General features: G+C 69.6%; 5 protein-coding genes across 7 annotated transcripts; 3 read left to right on the forward strand and 2 right to left on the reverse strand.

Moving 5' to 3' along the window:
• Positions 1-712: 712 nt before the first annotated feature.
• Positions 713-8,820, reverse strand: DDX56 (DEAD-box helicase 56). Of its 2 annotated transcripts, XM_055820397.1 has the most exons (14): positions 8,671-8,820; positions 8,071-8,232; positions 7,323-7,483; positions 7,045-7,215; positions 6,035-6,125; positions 3,252-3,496; positions 2,717-2,839; positions 2,106-2,222; positions 1,883-1,977; positions 1,687-1,760; positions 1,510-1,599; positions 1,309-1,414; positions 1,021-1,118; positions 713-924 (listed from the first exon to the last, which is right to left on the reverse strand). In XM_055820397.1, exons 1-14 carry the CDS (start codon positions 8,722-8,724, stop codon positions 844-846), a joined length of 1,668 nt encoding a protein of 555 aa, XP_055676372.1. In that variant the 5' UTR covers positions 8,725-8,820; the 3' UTR covers positions 713-843. The 2 variants fall into 2 exon arrangements, with proteins under 2 accessions (XP_055676372.1, XP_055676373.1); XM_055820398.1 differs by lacking the exons at positions 713-924; positions 1,021-1,118 and having other exon boundaries at positions 1,306-1,414; positions 1,683-1,760.
• Positions 8,821-9,162: 342 nt separating this feature from the next.
• Positions 9,163-12,236, reverse strand: TMED4 (transmembrane p24 trafficking protein 4). Its single transcript, XM_055820408.1, has 5 exons — positions 12,014-12,236; positions 11,104-11,204; positions 9,857-9,982; positions 9,599-9,745; positions 9,163-9,502 (listed from the first exon to the last, which is right to left on the reverse strand). The coding sequence occupies exons 1-5, from the start codon at positions 12,195-12,197 to the stop codon at positions 9,353-9,355; spliced, it is 708 nt and encodes a 235-aa protein (XP_055676383.1). The 5' UTR covers positions 12,198-12,236; the 3' UTR covers positions 9,163-9,352.
• A 230-nt stretch (positions 12,237-12,466) lies between these two features.
• On the forward strand, positions 12,467-15,200 carry LOC101916183 (interleukin-1 receptor antagonist protein-like). 2 transcript variants are annotated; one of them, XM_055820403.1, is made up of 5 exons: positions 12,467-12,747; positions 12,964-13,024; positions 13,126-13,214; positions 13,307-13,431; positions 14,263-15,200. In XM_055820403.1, the coding sequence occupies exons 1-5, from the start codon at positions 12,741-12,743 to the stop codon at positions 14,470-14,472; spliced, it is 492 nt and encodes a 163-aa protein (XP_055676378.1). In that variant the 5' UTR covers positions 12,467-12,740; the 3' UTR covers positions 14,473-15,200. The 2 variants fall into 2 exon arrangements, with proteins under 2 accessions (XP_055676378.1, XP_055676377.1); XM_055820402.1 differs by lacking the exon at positions 12,467-12,747 and having other exon boundaries at positions 12,915-13,024.
• A 2,756-nt stretch (positions 15,201-17,956) lies between these two features.
• Positions 17,957-22,176, forward strand: LOC114011284 (interleukin-36 receptor antagonist protein-like). Its single transcript, XM_055820401.1, is given in 7 exon segments — positions 17,957-18,034; positions 18,254-18,290; positions 18,379-18,533; positions 20,250-20,405; positions 20,482-20,606; positions 21,961-22,118; positions 22,120-22,176. Coding segments are annotated over 6 exon segments (666 nt in total). The 5' UTR covers positions 17,957-18,034; positions 18,254-18,261; the 3' UTR covers positions 22,163-22,176.
• A 1,025-nt stretch (positions 22,177-23,201) lies between these two features.
• LOC129785813 (mediator of DNA damage checkpoint protein 1-like) lies at positions 23,202-27,771 on the forward strand (the record flags this gene model as incomplete). The annotated part of the gene is given in 2 exon segments (XM_055820404.1): positions 23,202-23,241; positions 26,195-27,771. A coding segment is annotated over 1 exon segment (1,451 nt), but the record flags the coding sequence as incomplete, so codon positions are not given.

The raw sequence follows: 27,771 nt of genomic DNA on the forward strand, positions 1-27,771 counted from the left end.
CGCCACCACGGGACACCCAGCCCGGTGCGGGGGACACAGGCGCTTCGGTGCTGCCACAGCGGTGCCGGTGGCACCCGTCAGGCCACCGGTGGCCTCCCGGCACCACGGAGGTGGCCAAACCCCCATTACCGGCACGGGGCTGCCGTGCCCGCAGGGAGGTGCCGGTGCTGAGCCCTCTGCCCCGGTGCTGGGAAGGGTTCAGGGCCGGCAGGCAGCCTTGGACCGGAGCCGTGCTCCCCGATAAGACACCGTAACCCCGATAAGACGCCTCGGTGGATGATCACCGGTACCCTGAGGGGTAACGCCTGCCTTGTGCGCCACGGGGCAGGGCTGGGTGAACCCCGGCACCCCGGCAGGCGCCCGTGGCACTGCATGAGCCGAGCGGCACCCGCAGCGCGGTGCCAGCGCCGGGGCGAGGCACGCCAGGCTGCCGCGCTCACGGCAGTGGCAGCGCAGCAGTGTCGGGGTGCCCGAGGTGACCCCGGTCCCCCAAAGCTGGCAGTGCCACCCCTCACGGCGTCCTTGCCCTTGTTTATGGCCCTGGCACAGCCTTGGCCTTGATAAGGGGGGGGGCAATAACGCCCTGGCACCTTTGCCCAGCATCAGCGGGAGACGCCGCTTCCCACCGCTGCGTCACCAGCCTTCCCCCGTCACGTAGCCGGCGGGGGCACCGCGCGTGGCGAGGCGACGGCACAACACGGCACACAGCTGGCACAGTCCCTCGGCACCTTTATTGGGCGCAGCCGCCCCGCAGGGTACGGCACAGAGACACCCTGTCCCTGGCGGGGGGGCTGCGGTGCCCCCTGGGGTGGGCACAGTCCGTGGGGCAGCGGGGGGGGGGGCTCAGGAGGGCGGCGCAGCCGGGCGTTTGGCGCGGCGACGGGCGTACTTGAAGCTCTGCAGCGGGTTGCCGGTGCCACGGGACTGGAGGGAGGGGGCAAAAAAAAAGCAGCGTCAGCCCCTCTGGCAGCGCGGGGGGCGGCGGGGGGGGGGTGGTCCCTGCGCCCGTCCCACACTCACCATCGCGCCGCCCCGACGGTTGGTGCCGGTGCGGGTCAACCGCAGCCCCTTGCGCTTCTTGAGGTTGGGTTTGGCGACGCCGCGGAGGCTGGGGGGCACTGCGGGCACAGAGCAGCGGGTAAGGGGGTGCCGGCGGCCCTGGGGATGTTCCCATCCCCCAACAACATCCCCCCCAGGCACTGTTTTGCCTCTACATCGCCATCACCCCCCCCCCAGGGTCCCCACCCTGCCCCCTTCCCACCCACCCCCCCCCCAAAGCAGGGCCGGCTGGAGGGTGCGGGGACGTACCCAGGTACTCGGGCACGTTGCGGAGGTGAGGCTTGACGATGGCGGGGTGCAGGGGCTTGTCGTGGCGCAGGACGTGCAGGTCGCGGGGGTTGTCCTCGAAGTACACCTGGGCGCAGAGAATTGGGGGGCTGGCAGGGCCCAGCACCCTCCCCGCAGCACCCCCAGCCCCGCAGGCAGCCCCCCAGGAACCAGCAGGGTTACCTTGAGTTTCTCGGAGTTGAGCAGCTCATCCTTGATCTCCCGCAGCCGGGCCTCCTTCACCGCCTGCTTGGTGACAGAGCGCATGGCGTCCTGGGGACACACCCAGGGTGTCACAGCCTGGCATCCCCCAAACAGGGCCCCCCCACAGCCCCCCAGCGTCGCCCAGCACCCACCTACCCGGCAGCGGTAGCGCAGTGACTCGATTTCCTCCATGCAGAATGTGTAGGGCTGCAGCATGGACTCGCCATTCTCTGGGGGACACGTGGGGACACGCTGGGTCACCCAGACCCTCGCTCCTGACACCCCGTGTCCCTCAGCACCCACTTCCCCTCCCCCCACCACCCTCAACGAAGCAACACGGGGTCCCCCCGACCTTTGGCGAGCGCGTCCTCGAGCCGAGCGAGGCCGTCCTGCTCCTCAGGCAGCGCGAAGGTGAGCGCCGTGCCGGGGTTGTCAGCACGGGCCGTCCTGCGGGCACAGAGGGGACACGGCGGTGGGGAGGGGACACGGCGGTGGGGAGGGGACACGGCGGTGGGGAGGGGACACGGCGGTGGGGAGGGGGCCGCCGGCCACCTGCCCGTGGGGGCCCCACGTACCTGCCCACGCGGTGGATGTAGGACTCGACCGTGGTCGGCACGTCGAAGTTGATGACGGCGGCCACGTTTTGGAAGTCGATGCCCCGTGCGACGCCGTACTCCGGGTCCTTGCCCTTGCTGGGGGGGGACACAGCCCAGATGGGGGGGGGGGGGGAGGTGGCTGGGGACCCCCAAGGCCACGGGACAGCCTGGGCAAGGGGACATCTGGGACAGACAATGACGTGGGCACAGGGATGTGATCCCCGGGGGTACGAGGACACTCTGGGCACAGGGACACCCTGGGCGCAATGACCCCAGAGCCACGGGGACAACGCAAGGAGACCCCTCCAAAGAAGGGGACAGGGGACACGCAGGGACCTCCCTGGGGCCAGCACCCACAGGGGCACGAGGCACAACCCCCCCCAGGGTGACAGAACCCCCCCCCCCGCCTCCTCCTCGGGGTCACAGCAGGCACCAGGAACCCCCTGGGGACAAGGGACACCCCAGGCAGGAGCACCCCTGTAGCTGGGGGTGACCTCCCCCGGGCCCCAGCCCTCGCTGGCGGCAGCGGGACATCGCCCTGGTGGCACGGTGGCACCCACGGGGGCTCGGTGGCACCCACGGGGGCTCACCTTTGGGCAGCACCCCGGCGCTTCTTGCGGGCGGGCTGCTCGGCGGGCGCTGCCGGCGCCTCCTCGTCCGTGGCCACGATGTAGTCGTAGATGCCGCGGTTGAACTGGGTGATGACGTGGCACCTGGGGACCAGGCGGGGGACTATCAGCACCCCCCACCACCAGCGCCCACCCCTCTTCGCTGCCCCCCACCCCCTCCCCGACCCACGGGTACCCCTGCCCTTTCTCCACGGGCACCCTGCACCCTCCTGGGACCTCCCTCCCCCCCCCCCCGGGTGCCCTTCCCCCTGCAGGTGTTTCCCCTGGCACCCCAAGGACACCCCTCCGCTCAGCGGGGACCCCCCTCGTCCCCACGGACCACCCCGCTTTCCCCCCCCCCAAAGTCGCCCCCCCACCTTCTTCCACAAGCCCCCAGGAGTCACCCCGCTCCCCACAGCACCCCGCTTTCCCCTCTGCCCTCCCCCACGCTATCCCAGGGATACCCCAAGCCAAGGGGGAACCCCCACCCCCACCCCCCGTCCCCCGGGGGGTTTACCGGGAGCGGGCGGGCAGCTCGGAGTTGAGGGCGCAGGCGGGGATGCCGAACTGCTCGAGGAAGAGTTTGAGGCGGTAGCAGCGGGCGAGGGTGCCCACGAAGAGCAGGGCCCGGCCGCGCAGCAGCCGCAGCTTCAGCAGGGCGCACAGCACCAGGAATTTGTCCTCCTCCGTGCCGCAGCGCACCGCGAACTGCCGCAGCTGGCAGCTGCCCGGGAGCCGGGGCTCCGGCGGCCGCACCGTCACCTGCAGGCGGCACGGCAGCGTCAGGGGAAGGGGGAAGGGGGGGGAGGGGGAGTTGCGGCCAAGGGGGGTGGTGTGACCCCTCCCCCCCCCACCAGCGCACCCCAGCACCCGCCGTACCCCCTGGGCTGCTGCGTTCCCAAGTGCCCCTGGCCCCGCGTCTTCATGCCCACGCCGGCCCCCCGGCCCCCACTCGGACCCCCCAGACCCCACTCGGATCCCCCCAGACCTCACTCGGACCCCTCAGACCTCACTCGGACCCCCCCCGACCCCACTCGGACCCCCCAGACCCCACTCGGACCCCCCAGACCTCACTCGGACCCCTCAGACCTCACTCGGACCCCCCCCGACCCCACTCGGACCCCCCCCGACCCCACTCGGAGCCCCCCAGACCCCACTCGGACCCTCCCAGACCCCACTCGGAGCCCCCCCGACCCCACTCGGACCCCCCCCGACCCCACTCGGACCCACCCAGACCCCACTCGGACCCCCCCAATCCCATTCGGACCCCCCCAATCCCATTCGGACCCCCCCAGACCCCACTCGGACCCCCCAGACCCCACTCGGACCCCTCAGACTTCACTCGGACCCCCCCCGACCCCACTCGGACCCCCCCCGACCCCACTCGGAGCCCCCCAGACCCCACTCGGACCCTCCCAGACCCCACTCGGAGCCCCCCAGACCCCACTCGGAGCCCCCCCCGACCCCACTCGGACCCCCCCGACCCCACTCGGACCCCCCCAGACCCCACTCGGACCCCCCCAACCGACCTGGACCCCCCCAGACCCCACTCGGACCCCCCAGACCCCACTCGGACCCCTCAGACACCACTCGGACCCCACCGACCCCACTCGGAGCCCCCCAGACCCCACTCGGAGCCCCCCAGACCCCACTCGGACTCCCCCAGACCCCACTCGGACCCCCCAGACCCCACTCGGACCCCCCCAGACCCCACTCGGACCCCCCCAGACCCCACTCGGACCCCCCCCCAACAGACTTGGACCCCCCCCAGACCCCACTCGGACCCCCCCAATCTCACTCCAGCCCCCCCCAGACGACTTGGACCCCCCCCGACCCCACTCGGACCCCCCCAGACCCCACTCGGACCCCCCCAGACCTCACTCGGACCCCCCCAGACCTCACTCGGACCCCCCCAGACCCCACTCGGACCCCCCAACAGACTTGGACCCCCCCCAGACCCCACTCGGACCCCCCCAATCTCACTCCAGCCCCCCCCAGACGACTTGGACCCCCCCCAACCCCACTCGGACCCCCCCAGACCCCACTCGGACCCCCCCAGACCCCACTCGGAGCCCCCCAGACCCCACTCGGACCCTCCCAGACCCCACTCGGACCCTCCCAGACCCCACTCGGACCCCCCCAGACCCCACTCAGACCCCCCCAGACCCCACTCAGACCCCCCAACAGACTTGGACCCCCCCCAGACCCCACTCGGACCCCCCCAATCTCACTCCAGCCCCCCCCCGACCCCACTCGGACCCCCCCAAACGACTTGGACCCCCCCCGACCCCACTCGGACCCCCTCCGACCCCACTCGGACCCCCCCAGACCCCACTCGGACCCCCCCCAGACCGCACTAGGACCCCTCAGAACTCACTCAGACCCCCCCAACCAACTTGGACTCCCCCCGACCCCACTCAGACCCCCCCAGACCCCACTCGAACCCCCCCCGACCCCACTCGGACCCCCCCAGACCCCACTCGGACCCCCCCAACCGACCTGGACCCCCCCAGACCCCACTCGGACCCCACCAACCCCACTCGGAGCCCCCCAGACCCCACTCGGAGCCCCCCAGACCCCACTCGGAGCCCCCCAGACCCCACTCGGAGCCCCCCAACCGACTTGGACCCCCCCAGACCCCACTCGGACCCCCCCAGACCCCACTCGGACTCCCCCAGACCCCACTCGGACCCCCCAGACCCCACTCGGACCCCCCCAGACCCCACTCGGACCCCCCAGACCTCACTCGGACCCCCCAACAGACTTGGACCCCCCCCAGACCCCACTCGGACCCCCCCAATCTCACTCCAGCCCCCCCCAGACGACTTGGACCCCCCCCGACCCCACTCGGACCCCCCCAGACCCCACTCGGACCCCCCCAGACCCCACTCAGACCCCCCCAGACCGCACTCGGACCCCCCCAGACCTCACTCGGACCCCCCCAGACCCCACTCGGACCCCCCCCAGACCCCACTCGGACCCCCCCGACCCCACTCGGACCCCCCCAGACCCCACTTGGACCCCCCAGACCTCACTCGGACCCCCCCAGACTTCCCCCCGTGCCCCCCCCCAGACCTCACTTGACGCCCCAAACCTCACTCCAACCCCCCCAAACCTCACTCAGACCCTCCCATACTCCACTTGGTCGCCCCGAGACCCCACTCAGACCCCCCCAGACGTCTCTCAGACCCCCCCCAGACTTCCCCCTGTGCCCCCCCAACCTCAATCGCACCCCCCAACCTTCCCCCCGTGCCCCCCCCCCCGCCAAACCTGCCGCCATGCCCCCCTCCCCAGGCTCACCGGGTTGTGCAGCACCAGCTCCTTGAGGGCCTCCACATCGGCGCTGAAGGTGGCCGACATCAGCAGCGCCTGGTAGATCTTGGGGAGGTGGCTGGGGGGATGCGGGGGGCTCAGATGCCCCCCACCAGCACCCCCAAAGTCCTCGGCACCCCTCCGGAGACCCACTGTGCCCCCCCCGCCCTGGCAGCACCCCCCAGATGCTCTCTGGCTCTGCCAGTGCCCCCCTGCGGTGGCCTGGCCTGGCTGTGCCCCCAGACTCCAGGCTGCCCTCCCCCCAGCCCCAGCAGTGCCCCCCAAACGCCCAGCTGTGCCCCCCACATCCTCCAGCCCCAGCAGTGCCCCCCAGCCCCAGGCAGTGCCCCCCAAACACCCTGCTGTGCCCCCCCATCCTCCAGCCCCAAAAAGTGCCCCCCAAACACACAGCTGTGCCCCCCGCATCCTCCAGCCCCAGCAGTGCCCCCCAGCCCCAGCAGTGCCCCTATACCCCAGGCAGTGCCCCCCACATCCTCCAGCCCCAAAAGTGCCCCCCAAACACACAGCTGTGCCCCCCGCATCCTCCAGCCCCAAAAGTGCCCCCCAGCCCCAGCAGTGCCCCCCAGCCCCAAGTGCCCCCCAAACCCCAGGCAGTGCCCCCCAAACACCGTGCTGTGCCCCCCACATCCTCCAGCCCCAAAAGTGCCCCCCAGCCCCAGCAGTGCCCCCCAAACGCCCAGCTGTGCCCCCCACATCCTCCAACCCCAGCAGTGCCCCCCAGCCCCAAAAGTGCCCCCATACCCCAGGCAGTGCCCCCCCCATCCTCCAGCCCCAAAAGTGCCCCCCTGCCCCAGCAGTGCCCCCCAAACCCCAGGCAGTGCCCCCCACACCCTCCAGCCCCAGCAGTGCCCCCCAGCCCCAAAAGTGCCCCCATCCCCTCAGTACACCCCAAACCCCTGGTGCTGCTCCCCCCCAACCTCCAACCCCAGCAGTGCCCCCCCAGTCTCCGTCCTTGCCCCGCTCCCCGTGCCCCTCACCACAGCAAGGCCTTGATGTCCTCGCCAAAGCCGAAGGAGAGCAGCAGGTCGGCCTCATCCAGCACCAGCAGCTCCAGCGAGTGCCGCAGGCTCAGGCTGTGGGTGCTGAGGTGCGCCAGCACCCGCCCCGGTGTGCCCACCACCACGTCCGGCTTCTCCATCAATACCGGCCTGGCGACACACCACACCACACCAGTCCCTCTGCCATCAACCCCCACCTGCTGGGGGGGGGGGGGGAGGGGGCCAGGCACCCGGAGCCGGGGGGCTGGGGGGCTTACCGCTGCGCGGCGAGGTCGCTCTGGGCGCAGAGATCGGCCACGCGCAGGTCACGACCGCAGAAAGCCGCCAGCTGCCGCAGGCTGTGCACCACCTGCTGCCCCAGCTCCTTGGAGGGCACCAGCACCAGCGCCCGCACCGCCTGCGCCACCGCCGAGGAGGCCTGTGCCCGCCCGCGCCCCCCGCCCGCCGTCACTGCCGCGGCACGGGCACGGGAGAGCTGCCCTGGCACCCCACAGAGCCCACGTGCCCCACAGAGCCCCCCTGCTCGATGCCCAGCACCCTGTAGCACCCACCGGGCCCACCCACGCCCAGCACACTGCAGCACCCACATGCCCCACAGTGCCCACCCCTGCCCAGCACCCCACGGCACCCATGTGGCCCACCCATGCTCAGCGCCCTATAGCACCCACGTGCCCCACGGTGCCCACCCGTGCCCCAGCAGCCTACTGCACCCATGCCCAGCACCCTAGAGCATCCATGTCCCCCACAGTGCCCACCCACACCCAGGCACCCCACTGCACCCACGTGCCGCACAGTGCCCACCCATGCCCTGCACCCTATAGCACCCACATGCCCCGCAGCGCCCACCCATGCCCAGGCACCCCGCAGCACCCACATACCCCCCACATCCTATGGTACCCACCCAGCCCAATAACCCCCAATGCCCACCGTGCCCCACAGCACCCACCCCTGCTCGCCACCCTCTGTGCCCCCGAGCACCCCCCCCCACCCAGCACCCCCACTCACCGCCTTGACGCGCAGGAGGTGCTGCAGCAGGGGCAGCCCGTACGCCCCCGTCTTCCCGGAGCCGGTCCTGGCCCGGGCCAGGATGTCGCGGCCCTCCAGTGCCAGGGGAATGGCCTCGGCCTGGATGGCCGTGGGGGTGGCCCAGCCCAGCTCTGCCACCGCCTGCGTGGTCCGTCACCGTGGGGGTCCCAGCTGCCTGGGCTCCCCAAGGGACCCCCCGGTGACCCAACCCCCTCCCCGCCGAGGGACCGAAGGACCCCCCGGTGTCCCTGCCCCCCTCCCCGCAGAGGGACCCCCAGTGTCCCAATCTCGCTCCTCCCAAGGGACCCCGCGGTGTCCCAAACCCCTCCCCGCCGACGGACCCCCCGGTGTCCCTGCCCCGCTCCCCCCGAGGGACCCCCCGGTGCCCCAACTCCGCTCCCCCCAAGGGAAGCCCCCCCCGGTGCCCCTGACCCCCTCCCCGCCGAGGGACCCCCGGTGCCCCCAGAGGCCTGCCCCGCCTCAGGGCCTGCATCCCCGGGCCCCCAAGCCCTCCCCCTCGCCACCGCTGACCCCTCGCCCCCCTCCAGGTGCCCGTAGCGCCCCCGGCCCCCAACGCACCCGTAGCAGCCGCCCGTCCAGCCCCATGTGCTCGAACCCCGCTGCCGCCGCCATGGTGGCCGCCCGCCGCCGACTGCGCCTGCGCGGCCCCACCAACCCACCGAGACTTCCGGCGTGTGCCCAGAGCGGCGCCAGACGAGCGGCCGGAGCGCCGCGCCGCCCCCTAGCGCTGGAGGACTGAGTGGCAGCACCGACCGCTCAAGGTTGCGGGGCTGGGGGGGGGTGGCTGGGGGCGCCCCGACCGCCTGCGTCCCCCCCCTTCCCCTTGCTTCGGGGGGCTGCACACCCCGGGGGTGGGGCATGAAACGCAGCGTGGGCAGGCAGCCAGGAGGCTGAGCCCCCTGCCCAGCTCGGTGCAGCACCACAGCCAACCCTCGCCCCCCAAAAAGTGCCAGCAACCCCCATTGGACCCCACCCTTTGCCCCCCCAAAAGCTCCAGGGAACCCCAGTGAACCCCACCCCTCGCCCCCCAAAAAGCGCCAGCGAGACCCATCGGACCCCAAAATCCTTTATTTCACAACCAAACGCCACTGCGGGGGCTGGCCCCCCCCGTCCCTGATGGCAGGCAGGGCCCCCGCCGAGCTGCCCACCCCCCTCGGGGTGCCGACAGGCAGCAGGGGTTCCCCCCCCGGGACTGTGGGAGCCCCCCCCAGGGTCGGGGGGGGTTGGGACACGGTGGGGGTTACACCAGCTTCTTGGCCTCGAAGAAGCTCTTGAGGTGCCTCATCTGCCAGATGCCGGTGAGGATGAGGATGATGGTTTGGGCGATGGACCACCAGAGCACCCGCTGGTTGGTGCTCTCGCTTGTCATGCGGAAACGCTCCTCCCGGTACTGCCGACAGGAAAAAAAAATAACAAAAAATGGGAGTGACAATAGGGAAAAAGGGGGTTCACCCCAACTGACGCCCCCTTGGAGCCCCCTCCGCACCCGCTGGTAGTTCTGTTCCTTCTGGATCTGCTCGACCTGGTCGAGGAGCTGGCGGGCACGGAGCTGCAGCTCCGTCAGCTTGTCCTTGGCGGCGATTTCGGGGTAGTTGTTGGTGTGTTCACCCACCTGGATATCCAGGTGCACCCGCTGTGGGGCAAAGAGAAAGGGAGGGGGGGGAGACACATGTCAGCAGACCCCTGCTGCCGCTGACACTCCCTCCCCATGTTTGGGGGGCGTCCCCCCCCCACCTCAGATTACCAGTTTGCCGCCGGCGAAGAGCGCCATGCGGGTGGAGTTGGAGTGGAGGCAGATCTGGTGCTCGCCCGGCGTGTGGGAGGTGAAGGTGAAGCGCCCTTCGGAGCCGTACTGCCGCGACAGCACCACCTGCGCCGGGACGCGGCCGCTGTCACCCACCGCCCACCCATGGGGAGACAACGGGACAGCCCACGTGTGTCCCACAGCCCCCCTGCCCTGGCTGGTGAGGTACCCCGTGCTCCCCAGGGAGCCCCCTGCCCTTCTTGGGGAGTACACCGCGCACCCCAGGGACCCCCAGGCCCAGCTGGAGGGCACCCTGTGCTCCCCAGTGACAACCCCCCCCCCCCTTGCTGGTGGGCAGCCATACACCCCAGGGACCTCCTGCCCCAGCTGGTGGGCACCCCACACGCTTCAGAGAGCCCACACCCAGCCTGGTGGGTGCCCCATGCACCCCAAGGACCCCCTGCTCTCCCTGGCAGGCACCCTGTGCTCCCCAGGGACCCCTTGTCTTCTTCAGCAAGCACCCGTGCTCCCCCGGGACCTCACACCCAGGCTGGTGGGTGCCCCATGCCCCCCAGGGAACCCCTGCCCTGGTTGGAAAGCACCCTAAGGGCCCCCCAAACCCAGCCAACAGGCACCCCAGAGACCCCATACCCAGGCTGGCGGGCACCCCGATGGACTGTAAGGACCCCCTGCCCCAGCTGGCAGGCACCCCACATGTTCCAGAGACCCCACACCCAGCCTGGTGGGTGCCCTGTGCCCCCCAGGGAACTCCTACCCTGGCTGGAAGGCACCCCAAGGACCCCCCAAACCCAGCCAGCTAGCACCCCAGGGTGTTACCGTGCACCCCAGGGACCCCATACCCAGGCTAGCGGGCACCTGATGGACTGTAAGGACCCCCCTGCCCTCACTGCTGGGTACCCCGTGCTGTCCACAGACCCCCTGCCCCAGCTGGTGGGCACCGACGTGCTCCAGAGACCCCACACCCAGGCTGGTGGGTGCCCCATGCACCCCAAGGACCCCTCCTGCCTCAGCTGGAGAGCACCCTGTGCACCCCAAGGACCCCCTCCCCACCTAGCAGACACCCCTGGGAACCCCACACACCCCAAGGACCCCCTGCCCCAGCTGGTGGGCACCCCATGTGCCCCTACAATCCTACCCCCAGGCTGGTGGGTGCCCAAGCCCCCCCCCCCCCCGGGAACCCCCACCCGTGGGCCACGGGGCACCCCAGCTTCCCCAGGGACCCTCACCTTGCCGTCGGGGTCCTTCACCTCCACGTGCATGCCCAGCCCCGGGGTGGAGGGCAGGAACGACTCCGACTGCTTGTCCCACAGCTGCGTCCGGTAATTCCCTGGGGGGCAACGGGTTGGAGAGGGCCCACCACCCCCGCCAGCCCCCCCCCGTCCCGTTATCCCCCACCCCTCCCGGTTCCTGGGAGTCCCTCCCACTTCTCCCTTCCCCTGTCGTTCCTGGGGGTCCCCCCATCACCCCCTGCTCCCTCCCGGTGCCTGGTGGTCGCTCCCATCGCCCCCAGATCCCTCCCGTTATTGCCTCAGTGCCCCCTTCCATCCCCCCCCAGTGACCAGAGATCCCTCCCGGTGCCCCCCCCCCCGGTGCCCGGTGGTCACTCCCCTCCCCCCCTAGTGCCCGGAGACCCCTCCCGTAGCCCCCCTTGTGCCCAGGGGACCCTCCTGTAGCCCCGCCGGTGCCTGGAGGTCCCTTCCGTTGCCCCCCCGTACCCAGTGGTTGCTCCCATGCCCCCCCCGTACCCGGTGGTCCCTCCCGGTGCCCCCCCGGTGCCCGGTGGTCCCTCCCGGTCCCTCCCTGGTACCGGAGATCGCTCCCATCGCCTCCCCCCCGGTGCCTGGTGCCCCCTCCCATCGCCCCCCCTGTACCCGGTGGTCCCTCCAGTTACCCCCCGGTGCCCGCTGTCCCCTCCCGGTGCCCCCCCGATGCCCGGTGATCGCTCCCATCGCACCGCCGGTGGCCGGTGGCCCCTCCCGGAGCCACCCCGGTGCCCGGTGATCGCTCCCATCGCGCCCCCGGTAGCCGGTGGTCCCTCCCGGTGCCCTCCCGGTTCCCGGTGCCCTCCCGGATCCCGCGGCCACCCCGCTCCCAGCGATCTCTCCCGGCCCCCGGAGGCCCCTCCGCGCCCCGCACCGATAACCATGGTCTCATCCGGGATCTCCTCGATAAAGCAGCGCTTCTCGGTCTCGCCGATGTGGAAGTAGAGGCCGTGGGCGCCCCAGGCCGCCAGCACCAGGGCGGCAACGGCCACCCGCAGCGCCCCGCCGCCCGCCATGGCCCGCGTCCCGCCCCGCCCGGCGGGGGCCGCGCTGCGCATGCGCGACCGCTGCCCTTCCCGCCCCGCGCAGGCGCCGCCCCGCGCCCCGCCCACACTGCGCATGCGCCGCCCCGCGCCCCTCCCATACCACGCATGCGCCGCCCGCGCCCCGCCCACACTGCGCATGCGCCGCCCGCCGCCGGCCACTCACTGGTCCCCACGCTTCACCTACGGGTGCCCGCTGGGGTCCCACCGCCGGCGGCGCGGCGCCTCACTGCGCATGCGCACCCGCCAGGCTGGCCCATGCATGCGCAGTGCCTCCCGCCCGGTGGCGCAGCGGGGAAGGCGCTGCCTCCCCAGCGCTGAGGTTGACAGTTCGAGTCCCACTCGGGCCAGCTCCGGGGACCCCCGCTGACCCCCGGGGGTGTCCCCACGTGTGTGTCCGCCTCCCCGGGACGCCCGGCTCCAGCTGCCGCCCCCAGCCGTGCCGAGCCCTCCGGCTGGGCGGAACCAAGCCTTCACACCCCGCCAGCAGTGTGGCAACACCACCAACCTCCTTCCTTCCTTCCTCCCTCCCAGGCGCGGCCCTGGAGCTTTGCCGGGATGCGGGGTGAGCGGGTGGCTGGGAGACCCCCCGGGGAAGGGCCCGGCGAGGTGGGAGGGAAGCGGAACCATGGGGTGGATTGCGCCAGCGGCAGCCCCCCCGCCTCCGCAGGCTGGGAATTTCGGGAGGGGTTATAAAGGCGAGGGGGCACGGGTGGCAGGCAGTGGGGTGCCATGGCGTGCCAGCCCGTGCTCACCCTCGCCCTCCTCTTCCTCTGCGCAGAGGCCGAAGGCTTCACCCCCTGCCACATGCCCGCCCTGCAAACCAAAGTCTTCCAGTACCGGTGAGTGGGGGAGGGGATAGCACCCATGGGTGACACCCCAGGAGGACGGGAAGGACCGGGAGGGTGGGGGGGGGCACTGCCAGCACCGCTGTCCTCCGCAGGATCTGGGACATCAACCAGAAGTCACTTTACCTACGCAACGACCAGCTGGTGGCCGCGCACCTGCAAGGGGCCAACGCCGCCCTTGAAGGTCAGGCAGGGACATGGGGACATAGAGGAGGGGGTGACACACACGTCGTGGCCCTGATGGCCCCATCTGTTTGTCCCCCCCCCCCCCCGCAGAGAAGGTGTTTTGGGTGCCCAACCGCGCTTTCGAGCCCGCCAGGCTGCCCGTCATCCTGGGCTTCCAGAACGGGACCCGCTGCCTGGCCAGCCCCCCCGCCAGGCAGCCCACCCTGCAGCTGCAGGTCAGGGGACACGGGCTGGGGGACACCAAAGGGGCAGGGATGCCATGGGGACACCATGGGGCTGGGGGCACTGCGGGGATGCCAGAGGGATGGGGTTACCAGGGGGACAGGGATGCCAGGATGGGGGTACCAGGGGGACAGGGATGCCATGGGGATGGGGATGTGACAGGGATGGGGGCACCAGGGGGACAGGGATGCCATGGGGATGGGGGCACGAGAGGGACAGGGCCACCAGGGGGACAGGGATGCCATGGGGATAGGGGCACGAGGGGGACAGGGACACCAGGGGAAGAGGGATGCCATGGGGATGGGGGCACGAGGGGGACAGGGATGCCATGGGGATGGGGACACTGTGGGGATGGGGACACTGTGGGGATGGGGATGTCAAAGGGGTGGGGACACTGCAGGGACAAGGATGGCACAGGGATGGGGATGCCATGGAGATGGGGACACCAAAGGGGTTGGGACTTCAAAGGGATTGGGGACACTGTGGAGATGGGGATGTCACAGGGTTGGGGATGTCACAGGGATGGGGACACAGTAGGAAGGGGGCATATGGGGATGGGGACACCACAGGGTTGTGGCGACACTGTGGGGAAAGGGGACATGGGGCTTACAGGGCTGGGGACACTACGGGGAGGGGGCACCTGGGGACAAAGCCACGTCAGGGGTGGGGACACCGGGATCCCAGGGCTGGGGCATTGTGGGGACGGGAACCCCAGAGGGGACAGGGCCACCACCGGGCTGGGGACCCCCACAGATCCAGGTGGGGCTGTCACCCTTGTCCCCGGCCGGCTGCCGGTGACAGTCCGGGGCCGGGGCCCACCTTAGGACGCTGACATCAGGGAGCTGCCCCACGCCGGGGCCGCCGCGGCCGCCTTCACCTTCTGCCGCTCCTACAAGGACGGGCTGTGGCGCTTCGAGTCGGCCGCCAACCCCGGCTGGTTCCTCTGCACCTCGGCCCGCGGCCACCAGCCCCTGGGGCTCTCCCGCCACCCCGATGCCACCCACCTCCTCGACTTCTACTTCCAGCTCGGCTGAACCCCCTCGGCCCCAGCGATGGTGACAGTCCCCTGGGAACGGTGGCATCCTCACGCTGGGGATGGTGACAGCCCACTGGGGTCGGTGGTATCCCCCCTGGGATGGTGACATCCCCCTGAGGATGATGACATCCCCCTGGGGCCGGTGGTATGCCCCCTGGGGTGGTGACATCCCCCTGAGGATGATGACATCCCCCTGGGGCCGGTGGTATCCCCCCTGGGGTGGTGACAGATCCCTGAGGATGGTGACATCCCCTTGGGGACGGTGGCATCCTCACGCTGGGGATGGTGACGGCCTGCTGGGGTCAGTAATGTCCCCCCTGGGATGGTGACATCCCCCTGAAGATGATGACATCCCCCTGGGGCCAGTGATATCACCCCGAGGATGATGACATCCCCCTGGGATGGTGACATCCCCCCCCCCCCGAGGATGGTGGCAGGACAGTGCCATCCTCACAGCAGGGATGGTGCCATCCCCCTGGGGACAGCGCCATCCCCCCAGTGACAAAGCCGTCCCCCTGGGGACAGTGCCATCCTCACAGCAGGGATGGTGCCATCCCCCTGGGGACAGTGCCACCCCCTTGGGGACAGTGCTATCCTCACAGCAGGAACGGTGCCATCCCCCTGGGGACAGTACCACCCCCCGGGGACAGTGCCATCCCTCTGGGGACAGTGCCACCCCCCCCGGGGACAGTGCCACCCCCCCAGGAATAAAGATTCTCAAGACACCTTGGTCCCCGTGGCGTGGGTGGCAGCGGGGCGGGAGGGCAGGGCAGGGCGCGCGGTGACTCCCGGTGCCCGCGTCACCGTGGCACAATGGCCGGTGTTGCGCCACCGGTTCGTTAGGGACAGGAACGGGACATCCCCACGGAGGGGTGACGCAGCCTGTGGGGCTGCCCCATAGCCGGGTGTCTCCCAGGCTGAGCCTCTTCCCGGATTTGGTGGCGGTGGCAGCCACCTCCTGCCCAGCACATGTCACCTGCCGCTGGCACCACACACATGGTGTGGCGTGGGGGGATGGGGCACGTGGGCACCGTGGGGACAAGGTACATGGGGCTGTGGGGACAGGGCACATGGGCATGGCAGGGACGGGGCAGGCGGGACCACAGGGACAGGGCGCACAGGCAGTGGGGACAGCGTGTGGGACCTTGGGGACAGGGCTCACGGGACCTCGGGGACAGCACACATGGGGCCACAGGGACAGGGCACATGGGACCGCAGGGACAACATGCAGGACCTCGGGGACAGGGCACATGGGACCTCAGGGACACAGCACACAGGCAGCGGGGACAGCGTGCGGGACCACAGGGACAGGACACATGGGACCTTGGGGACAGGGCTCACGGGACCTCAGGGATGGGGCCACAGGGACAACGTGCAGGACCTCGGGGACAGGACTCACAGGACCTTGGGGACAGGAGGACTCATGGGACCACAGGGATGGGGCCACAGGGACCACAGGGACAACATGCAGGACCTTGGGGACAGGAAACATGGGACCACAGGGGCAGGGCATGTGGGACCACAGGGACAAGGCACACAGGCAGCAGGGACAGTGTGCGGGACCTCGGGGACAGGACGTAAGGGACCTCGGGGACAGGGCTCACAGGACCTTGGGGACAGGACGCATGGGACCTCGGGGACAGGGCTCACAGGACCTTGGGGACAGGACACATGGGACCTTGGGGACAGGGCTCACAGGACCTCGGGGACAGGACGCATGGGACCTCGGGGACAGGACGCATGGGACCTTGGGGACAGGGCTCACGGGACCTCGGAGACAGGACACATGGGACCTCGGGGACAGGGCTCACAGGACTTTGGGGACAGGGCTCACGGGACCTCGGGGACAGGACACACAGGACCTCGGGGACAGGACGCATGGGACCTTGGGGACAGGGCTCACAGGACCTTGGGGACAGGACACATGGGACCTTGGGGACAGGGCTCATGGGACCTTGGGGACAGGACGCATGGGACTTTGGGGACAGGGCTCACAGGACTTTGGGGACAGGGCTCACGGGACCTCGGGGACAGGACGCATGGGACCTTGGGAACAGGGCTCACGGGACCTCGGGGACAGGGCTCACAGGACCTCGGGGACAGGACGCATGGGACCTTGGGGACAGGGCTCACGGGACCTCGGGGACAGGACACATGGGACTTTGGGGACAGGGCTCACAGGACCTTGGGGACAGGACACATGGGACCTTGGGGACAGGACGCATGGGACCTCGGGGACAGGGCTCACAGGACCTTGGGGACAGGACACATGGGACCTCGGGGACAGGACGCATGGGACCTTGGGGACAGGGCTCACAGGACCTTGGGGACAGGACGCATGGGACCTTGGGGACAGGGCTCACAGGACCTTGGGGACAGGACACATGGGACCTTGGGGACAGGACACATGGGACTTTGGGGACAGGGCTCACGGGACCTCGGGGACAGGACACATGGGACCTTGGGGACAGGACACATGGGACTTTGGGGACAGGGCTCACAGGACCTCGGGGACAGGACGCATGGGACCTCGGGGACAGGACGCATGGGACCTTGGGGACAGGACGCATGGGACCTTGGGGACAGGGCTCACAGGACCTCGGGGACAGGACGCATGGGACTTTGGGGACAGGGCTCATGGGACCTCGGGGACAGGACACATGGGACCTCGGGGACAGGACGCATGGGACTTTGGGGACAGGGCTCACGGGACCTCGGGGACAGGACGCATGGGACCTTGGGGACAGGGCTCACAGGACCTTGGGGACAGGACGCATGGGACTTTGGGGACAGGGCTCACGGGACCTCGGGGACAGGACACATGGGACCTCGGGGACAGGACGCATGGGACTTTGGGGACAGGGCTCACGGGACCTCGGGGACAGGACACATGGGACCTCGGGGACAGGACACATGGGACTTTGGGGACAGGGCTCACGGGACCTCGGGGACAGGACGCATGGGACTTTGGGGCCATGGCTCACAGGACCTTGGGGACAGGACACATGGGACTTTGGGGACAGGGCTCACAGGACTTCAGGGACAGGACGCATGGGACCTCGGGGACAGGGCTCACGGGACCTCGGGGACAACATGCAGGACCACGGGGACCTCGGGGACAGGGCACGTGGGACCCCAGGGCCATGGCTCACAGGCACCAGCAGGGCCAGGCACAGGGGACACGCCGGTATGTTGGGGACAAGGTGCAGTGGCATCGCGGGGACCACCTGTGGGGCACGTGGCGTCACGGGGCACAGGGGACACCGCGGGGACGGGCACGGCGGGGGGCACCCCGGCTCACAGCACTGGGGGGCACCCGGCCGTGGTGACCGGGGGGGCGTCACGGCGTGGGGACACGGGGGACGCGGGGACCAGGTTGTGTTTCACCATCGCTCCGTGTCCTCGTCACCCCGCCCGCCCAGCCCAGCTCCCTCCCGCACAATTACCGGGGCGGCCCCCGCCCCGCCCACTCCTATAAAAGCCACTGTCACCCTGGGGGGGGGGACACACGGAGCCCAGAGATCGCGGGGACGGGATTTTGGAAGCTGACGGATCCACAGGTACCGCTGGGAACGGGGACAGGGGACAGGGGACAGGGACAAGCTGGGTCCTGCCCAGGCGATACTCGGAGGGCGTTCACTCTGGAACCTACTGACAACGCGGAGCCGCCTGTTGGCAATGGGGAGGCTGGGTGCATCACGGAGGGGGGGGAGGGGCGGGGTGGGGTCCCCCACCCGTGTCACCTGTGTCACCCACGTGCTGCCCCATCTGTCACGCAGGCTCAGCCATGTCCCGCGTGTCCAGACCTGCCTCCAGGTGAGCGGGGACAGGGTGGGGACAGGGTTGTCCCTCCCCTTGTGCCCACCCTCACCCCCTCTCTCCCCCTCCCCCCGCCGGGGCGCAGCTGGCCCCGAGGTCCCCAGGGACACCTGGAGCGGTCCCAGAACCTCCGGCACCCGCCGGGTGTCACGGCGGGGCTGAGCATGGGGACAAGGGACATGGCGGAGTCTGTCATCGACCCTGACATGGTGGCCTTGTTCGACGAGTTCCTGGGGAAAGGTAGTGCCCAGCGGGCACCGGGGGTCTGTCCCCACATGTCCCTGTGTCCCCACCTGCCCCCTATGCCCCTGTCCCCCTGTCCCTGTGTCCATCCCCCCAGTGTGCCCCATCCCCATGTCCCCCATCCCCAGGTCCCTGTGTCCCCATGTCCCCATGCGCCCATGATGACTGTGTGCCCCATCCCCATGTCCCCATGTCCCCATGTCCCCATGTCCCCATGCACCTGAGACAGGCCCTGACACACTCTCCATGTCCCTTGTCCCCATGTCCCCCACCTTCATGTGCCCATCACCCCTGTGTGCCCCATCCCCATGTCCCCTCGTCCCCCATCCCCATGTCCCTGTGATGCCCACATGTCCCCATGCACCTGGGACATGCCCTGTGCCCCCTCCTAGTGTCCCCTGTCCCCACGTCCCCCATCCCCATGTCCCTGTGATGCCCACATGTCCCCATGCACCTGGGACATGCCCTGTGCCCCCTCCTAGTGTCCCCTGTCCCCACGTCCCTGTGATGCCCACATGTCCCCATGCACCTGGGACACTCCCTGTGCCCCCTCCTAGTGTCCCCTGTCCCCACGTCCCTGTGATGCCCACATGTCCCCCATGCACCTGAGACACTCCCTGTGCCCCCTCCTAGTGTCCCCTGTCCCCACGTCCCCCCATCCCCATGTCCCTGTGATGCCCACATGTCCCCATGCACCTGGGACACCCCCTGTGCCCCCTCCTAGTGTCCCCTGTCCCCACGTCCCTGTGATGCCCACATGTCCCCATGCACCTGGGACACTCCCTGTGCCCCCTCCTAGTGTCCTCTGTCCCCACGTCCCCCATCCCCATGTCCCTGTGATGCCCACATGTCCCCATGCACCTGAGACACTCCCTGTGCCCCCTCCTAGTGTCCCCTGTCCCCATGTCCCTGTGATGCCCACATGTCCCCATGCACCTGAGACACTCCCTGTGCCCCCTCCTAGTGTCCCCTGTCCCCACGTCCCCCCATCCCCACGTCCCTGTGATGCCCACATGTCCCCATGCACCTGGGACATGCCCTGTGCCCCCTCCTAGTGTCCCCTGTCCCCCACGTCCCTGTGATGCCCACATGTCCCCATGCACCTGGGACATGCCCTGTGCCCCCTCCTAGTGTCCCCTGTCCCCACGTCCCTGTGATGCCCACATGTCCCCATGCACCTGGGACACTCCCTGTGCCCCCTCCTAGTGTCCCCTGTCCCCACGTCCCCCATCCCCCATGTCCCTGTGATGCCCACATGTCCCCATGCACCTGGGACATGCCCTGTGCCCCCTCCTAGTGTCCCCCTGTCCCCACGTCCCTGTGATGCCCACATGTCCCCATGCACCTGGGACATGCCCTGTGCCCCCTCCTAGTGTCCCCTGTCCCCACGTCCCTGTGATGCCCACATGTCCCCATGCACCTGGGACATGCCCTGTGCCCCCTCCTAGTGTCCCCCTGTCCCCACGTCCCTGTGATGCCCACATGTCCCCCATGCACCTGGGACACTCCCTGTGCCCCCCTCCTAGTGTCCCCTGTCCCCACGTCCCCCATCCCCATGTCCCTGTGATGCCCACATGCCCCCATGCACCTGGAAGACACCCTGGGACCCCTTTCCCATGTCTCCTGTCCCCACGTCCCTGTGATACCCCCACATCCCCACGACGACTCCTGTGTCCCCTCCCCGTGCCCCCACGTCCCCGTGTCCCCTGGCAGAGTTCTCGGAGGAGGTGACAGCGGCCTCGGCGGGCAGGCAGCCCCGGGCGCAGCCCTACCACTACATGATGAGGGACACGGAGCAGAAGGGGCTCTGCCTGCACAACGGGCGCCTGGTGGCCACCAGCCTGCAGGGTGCCAACGCCGCCCAGGAAGGTGGGTGCCCTGGGTGGGGAAGGGGTGCCAACCCCACCCACGGGCGCTCCCACCCAGCCCACCCATCTCCTTGTAGAACCCATCAGCGTGGTGCCCAACCAGCACCTGGAGCGCCAGCGCTGTCCCCTCATCGTGGGTATCCGTGGTGGCACCATGGCCCTCTCCTGTGGCACGGGCCCCGAGCCCCAGCTGAAGCTGGAGGTGAGCGTGGGGGGGTGTCACAGTGGGAGGTGGCCCAGGGTGGGGGGCACCCTGGGGTGGGGCAACTCAAGGTTGGTCAACTCAAGGCAGATGATCTAAGGTGGGGGCACCCTGGGGTGGAAGGAGACCCAGAGGTGGGTCAACCCAAGGTGGGGGCACCCTGGGGTGGTGGACATCCAGAGGTGGGTCAACCCAAGGTGGGGGCACCCTGGGGTGGTGGACATTCAGAGGTGGGTCAACCCAAGGTGGGGGGGCACCCTGGGGTGGTGGACATCCAGAGGTGGGTCGACCCAAGGTGGGGGGCACCCTGGGGTGGTGGACATCCAGAGGTGGGTCGACCCAAGGTGGGGGCACCCTGGGGTGGTGGACATCCAGAGGTGGGTCGACCCAAGGTGGGGGCACCCTGGGGTGGTGGACATCCAGAGGTGGGTCGACCCAAGGTGGGGGCACCCTGGGGTGGTGGACATCCAGAGGTGGGTCGACCCAAGGTGGGGGCACCCTGGGGTGGTGGACATCCAGAGGTGGGTCGACCCAAGGTGGGGGCACCCTAGGGTGGTGGACATCCAGAGGTGGGTCGACCCAAGGTGGGGGCACCCCTGGGGTGGTGGACATCCAGAGGTGGGTCAACCCAAGGTGGGGGCACCCTGTGGTGGTGGACATCCAGAGGTGGGTCAACCCAAGGTGGGGGCACCCTGGGGTGGTGGACATCCAGAGGTGGGGTCAACCCAAGGTGGAGGCACCCTGGGGTGGTGGACATCCAGAGGTGGGTCAACCCAAGCTGGATGAGCCAAGGTGGGGGCATCCTGGGGTGGTGGGGGATGCAGCAGTGGGTCAACCCAAGGTGGACAACCCAAGGTAGGGCACCCTGAGGTGGTGGACATCCAGAGGTGGGTTAACCCAAGGTGGGTGAGCCAAGGTGGAGACAAGGGGACACCCTGGGGTGGTAGACATCCAGAGGTGGGTCAATGCTAGATGAGTCAACTCAAGCTGGGCAACCCAAGATGGGGGCACCCTGGGGTGGTGGACATCCAGAGGTGGGTCAACCCAAGGTGGAGGCACCCTGGGGTGGTGGACATCCAGAGGTGGGTCATCTCAAGATGGGTCAACTGAAGGGTGAGCAACCCAAGGCAGTGGCACCCTAAGATGGTGTCATCCCAAAATGGTGCCACCCTGAGGTGGCATCACCTGAAGGTGAGGGTTCCCCAGGGTGGTGTCACATCATGATGGCATCACGTGGAGATGGTGGCTCCTGGAAATAGACCCAACTTGAGATGGTGGCACCTGGAGATGGGGGGTTCCCTGGGATGGTGGCACCCTGGGGTGGTGTCCAAGAGCTGACCCCCACCCATGGCAGGAGGTGGAGCTGCTGGACCTGTTCTTGCGGGGGGCAGAGGCCACCCCCTACACCTTCTACAAGACCTTTGGTGGCTCCACGCACACTTTCGAGGCAGCCGCCTTCCCCGGGCTCTTCCTCAGCACCGCGCTGGGGCCGGGGGAGGAGCTGGCCCTGGCTGCCCCCCCCCGCTGTCACCGCCTTCTACCTGCGCCGCAAGTGACCCCAGCACCCGTGGGGGGGGGGGGGAGGGGGGCACCCATGGGTGGGGGTCTCCTCCCCACCGTTGGCCCCCTGGGTGGGGGAATAAAGCGATGCTGCTTGTCTCAGCTTGTGGTGACTGGTTGGGGGGGGGGGGGGGGGACACAGATGGGGGGAGGGGGGGCAGGTTGGGACCCCGTGGGACAGAGGTGGGGCGGGGAATGGCCAGGATCGGGCCCCGTGGGGCAGGATCAGATCGTGGAGGGGCAGGATCGGGTCCTGTGGGGGTGGGATAGGGGCAGGATCGGGCCCCGTGGGGCAGCATCAGGCTCCGTGGGGCAGGATCGGGTCCGTGGAGGGGCAGGATCGGGCCCCCGTGGGGCAGGATCTGTCCATGGGGGGGACAGGATCAGGCCCATGGCAAAGCAGGATCGGGCCCATGGAGGGGCAGGATCGGGCCCCGTGGGGCAGTATAATCTCGTGGAGGGGCAGGATCAGGGCCTGTGGGGCGGGATAGGGGCAGAATCGGGCCCCGTGGGGCAGCATCAGGCTCCGTGGGGCAGGACCGGGTCCGTGGAGGGGCAGGATGGTGTGGTGGAGGGGCAGGATCGGGCCCCGTGGGGCAGGATCTGTCCATGGGGTGACAGGATCAGGCCCATGGAGGGGCAGGATCAGGCCCGTGGAGGGGCAGGATCGGGCCCCGTGGGGCAGGATCAGGTCCTGTGGGGGCAGGATATGGGCAGGATCGGGCCCCGTGGGGCAGTATTAAGCTCTGTGGGGCAGGATCGGGCCCCGTGGGGCAGGATCAGGTCCTGTGGGGCAGGATATGGGCAGGATCGGGCCCCGTGGGGCAGTATTAAGCTCTGTGGGGCAGGATCGGGCCCCGTGGGGCAGGGTCGGGCCCGTGGCGGGGCAGGATCGGGCCCATGGAGGGCAGGATCGTGTGGTGGCGGGGCCGGATCGGGCCCCGTGGGGCAGGATCGGGCCCGGGCAGGCGGGGGGAGGGGGGGGCCCCACGCGCGGCCTGTTCCGCCCGGCGGGGGCGGGGCTGTGGGCGGGGCCTGCGCAGGACACGCCCCCCGCGGCGCGCCGGCAGGGCCGGTAAGGGGAGGGCGGCGGAGGGCGGTGGAGGGCGGCGGGGGGCGGGCGGGACCCCCGGGGTGCCCGGGGGAGGGCGCCGTGGCCCGGGGTGGGGGGGGGGCACCGGGTCCCCGGGGGGTCCCCATGGCCCTCAGCGCTCCCCACGCCCCCCCCCCGCCCCCGGAGGGGCCCTCAAGCTTTCCGGGTCCCCCCAAACGCCCCCTCGGGACCCCCCCACCCCCGGGGGCTCCCCCGAACTCTTGGGGTCCCCCGTGGCTCCTGAGGGTCCCCCGCCGCCCCCGGGGAGCCCCCCCATATCTCCGGATCCCCCCCCCCTCACTTTGGCTTACCCCCAACCCTTGGAGACCCCCGCAACCCCCCCCGCACCCCCCCCATAAGCTTTGGGGGTCCCCCATAGCCCTTGGGGTCCCCCTCACACCCCTTTGGGGACACCCCCCCCGCCCCGAACCTCTCTGTAAACTTTTGGGCCCCACCCCCACCCCTCGGCGCCTCCCCCCCCCCCCCTTGAACACCCCCAAAACCCCCTCCCAAACCTTTAGGTTCCCCCTCCCACTTTGGGGTCCCCCCCTTTGGGTCCCCCTCCTTCAAGGCCCCCCCTTAACCCCTTGGGGTCCCCCATAGACCCCCCCCGAGTCCCCTTAGAAGCCTTTTGGGTCTCCCTCCACCCCTTGGGACCCCCCCCCCCCCCGAGCCCCCCCATAACCCTTTGGGACCCCCTCCACCCCGTGGGACCCCCCCCCGAGTCCATAACCCTTTGGGACACACACCCCCCCCCCCCGCATCCCTTGAGCCCCCCCCGAGCTCCTCCATAGCCCTTTGGGCCCCCCCATCCCTTGGGACCCCCACGGAGCCCCCCCATAACCCTTTGGGCCCCCCCATCCCTTGGGACCCCCACGGAGCCCCCCCATAACCCTTTGGGCCCCCCCCATCCCTTGGGACCACCCACCCCCAGCCCCCCCATAACCCTTTGGGGCCCCCCCATCCCTTGGGACCACCCACCCCGAGCTCCCCCATAACCCTTTGGGCCCCCCCATCCCTTGGGACCACCCACCCCCAGCCCCCCCATAACCCTTTGGGCCCCCCCATCCCTTGGGACCACCCACCCCGAGCTCCCCCATAACTCTTCGGGCCCCCCCCATCCCTTGGGACCCCCACGGAGCCCCCCCCATAACCCTTTGGGCCCCCCCCATCCCTTGGGCCCACCCACCCCCAGCCCCCCCATAACTCTTCGGGCCCCCCCCTATCCCTTGCCCCGCCCCCAAGCCCCCCCCCCACTAATCCTTTAGGGCCTTGGGACCCCCCCCAGAGCCCCCTCATAACTCTTTGGGACCCCCCCCATCCCTTAGCCCCCCCCCCCCCAGACCCCCCATAGCCCTTTGGGTCCCCCCCATCCCTTGACCCCACCCCAACCCCCCCATAACCCTCTGGGACCCCCCCACCTCTCCGGCATGCCCCCTGCCCCCCTGGGGGGCATTCGGGGGAGGGGGGGGATAGGGTTTGGGGGCCCCCACCAGGGTGGCCACGCCACAGCACACAGGCAGCCCCCACTCTGGGGTGCACCCCCCGCATCAGCAGGTATTCCCCCCCCCCCCCCCCCCCCCCAAATACAGGCAGCGCCCACCGGGTGCAACTCCCCTCCCCCACCTTTGTTTTGATACCCCCGCCCCCCCCTCTTTGATTTGGGGACCCCCCCCTCCAATGCTGCAGGACACCCCACCCTTGGGTGCTGTCCCCCGCTCGGGACAGGGGTGCTGGGGGGGGGGGGGGGGGGAAGACACCGTGACCCCCCCACCCCGCGGTGGTGGTGGCTTCTCTGATGGCTGCTATAGGGTTGTGCCCCGCTGCAGCCTACGGGGGTGGGGGGCGTGGGGGTGGGGGGCGGGGTGGGGTGCAGCCCCCCAGCTGGGGTGGGGGGTGCCGGTGGGGTGTCCGTGTCCCCCCCACCCCCCACCCTCCCATCCCCCTTTCCTGCCCCGGCAGGGCCGGAAGCCGGCGGCGGTGACGCGGGTGACGTGGGGGCCGTGACGTGGGGGCTGTGGGGTGACGCGGGGGCCGGGACGGGGTGCGGGTGCTGGGTGCGGGTGCTGGGCCCCCACCCTGCCCCCCATCCCCTCCCTGCCCCCCGGCTCTCCTCCTCCTCCTGCCATCCCTCCTTCCTCCATCCCTCCCGCCTCCACCTCTTCCTCCTTCCCTCTCTCCCGCCTCCCTCCCCTCCTTCCTCCCTCCTTCCTTCAGCCCTCCTCCCTCCCTTCCCCCCTTCTTCCTCCTTCCCTCCCTGCCTTCTTCCTCCCTCCTTCCTTATCCACCCTTCCTCCCTCCCTCCTCCCTCTCTCCATCCCTCTCTTCCTCCTTCCTTCCTCCCTCCTTCCTTCAGCCCTCCTCCCTCCCTTCCCCCCTTCTTCCTCCTTCCCTCCCTCCTCCCTCCTTCCTTATCCTCCCTCCTCCCTCCCTCCTCCCTCCTTCCTCCCTCCTTCCTTATCCATCCTCCCTCTCTCTTCCTTTCCTCCCTCCCTCCTCCCTCCTTCCTCCCTCCTTCCTTATCCATCCTCCCTCTCTCTTCCTTTCCTCCCTCCCTCCTCCCTCCTTCCCCCCTCCTTCCTTATCCATCCTTCCTCTCTCTTCCTTTCCTCCCTCCCTCCTTCCCTCTCTTCCTCCCTCCTTCCTTATCATCCTTCCTCCCTCCTCCTTTCCTCCCTTCTTCCCTCTCTTCCTCCTTCCTCCCTCCTTCCTTATCCATCCTTCCTCTCTCTTCCTTTCCTCCCTCCCTCCCTTCCTCCTCCCTCCCTCCCTCATTCCTCCTTTCATCCCTTCCTCCCTCCTTCCTCCACCACTTCCTCCCTCCATCCCTCCATCCTCCCACCTTCCTCCTGCCTTCCTCCCTCCCTCCACCCCCCCCTCCCCCGCTGCAGGGCCCCCCACCCACGACCCCTCTCCCCCCTGCTCCTCCCCACAGGGCCGACCCACGCCATGGCCGGCACAGCGGGCAGCGCGGGCAGCGTGGGCAGCGCGGGCAGGACGGGCAGGACGGGCAGCTGCCGGTGCACGGCGGGCAGGCAGCCGTAGCAGCGGGCACCGCGCCATGGAGCCGGCGGGCACCCCCACCCCCACCACCCGCCACCCCGGGGGTCCTGGCGGCGCAGGACGCCATCATCTTCTCAGGGGCAGGTGCCCAAGGGGTGACCCCCCCCGGTGTGGCACCCCGCCGTGGCACCCACCGTGGCACCCGCCGTGGCACCCGGTGGCGCCGACGTCTTCTGGGCCAGCCTGGTGCGAGCCCAGCTGTGCGTCTGGGAGCTGCAGGGAGCCATCGAGGCGCAGCCCCACGGGGACCGAGCGCCGTGGGACATCAGCCACCATGGCCACGGGGCCACGGCGCAGAGCGTCTCGCACCAGCGGCACGGGCTTGGGTGGGCGGGAGAGAGCGTCTCGCACCGGCACGTGCCCATGGGTGGGAGCATCTTCCACGAGGACCAAGGCCACAGAGCCACATACGACAGCATCTTCCACATGTCCACGGGTGGGAGCAGCTCAGAAGAGCTCCATGCCCACGTGCCCACAGATGGGACCATCTCACCCAAGTCCATGGCCACGGATGGGAGCATCTTCCATGAGGACCAAGGCCACAGAGCCACGTATGACAGCATCTTCCACATGTCCACAGGTGGGAGCAGCTCACAAGAGCTCCATGCCCACGTGCCCACGGATGGGACCATCTCACCCAAGTCCATGGCCATGGATGGGAGCATCTTCCATGAGGACCAAGGCCACAGAGCCACGTATGACAGCATCTTCCACATGTCCATGGGTGGGAGCAGCTCACAAGAGCTCCATGCCCACGTGCCCATGGATGGGGACCATCTCACCCAAGTCCATGGCCATGGAGGGGAGCATCTTCCATGAGGACCAAGGCCACAGAGCCACATACGACAGCATCTTCCACATGTCCACGGGTGGGAGCAGCTCAGAAGAGCACCGTGGCCACATGCCCACAGATGGGACCATCTCACCCAAGTCCATGGCCACGGAGGGGAGCATCTTCCACAAGCACCAAGGCCACGGATCCACAGACAAGAGCATCTTCCCTGTGTCCACAGGTGGGACCATCTCACCCAAGTCCATGGCCACGGATGACAGCATCTTCCATGAGGACCAAGGCCACAGAGCCATGTACGACAGCATCTTCCACATGTCCACGGGTGGGAGCAGCTCACAAGAGCTCCATGCCCACGTGCCCACAGATGTGTCCATCTCACCCAAGTCTGTGCCCACGGTGGAAAGCATCTTCCATGAGCACCAAGGCCACGGACCCACAGACAAGAGCATCTTCCCTGTGTCCACGGGTGGGAGCAGCTCACAACAGCACCATGGCCACGTGCCCACAGATGGGACCATCTCGCCCAAGTCCGTGGCCACGGATGACAGCATCTTCCACGAGCACCAGGGCTGTGGATTCACCTATGAGAGCATCTCACATGTGTCCATGGGTGGGAGGATCTCTGATGAGCACCGTGGCCACGTGCCCATAGATAG

The sequence above is a fragment of the Falco peregrinus genome, chromosome 17, assembly GCF_023634155.1.
Source record: "Falco peregrinus isolate bFalPer1 chromosome 17, bFalPer1.pri, whole genome shotgun sequence".
NCBI lineage: Eukaryota > Metazoa > Chordata > Aves > Falconiformes > Falconidae > Falco > Falco peregrinus.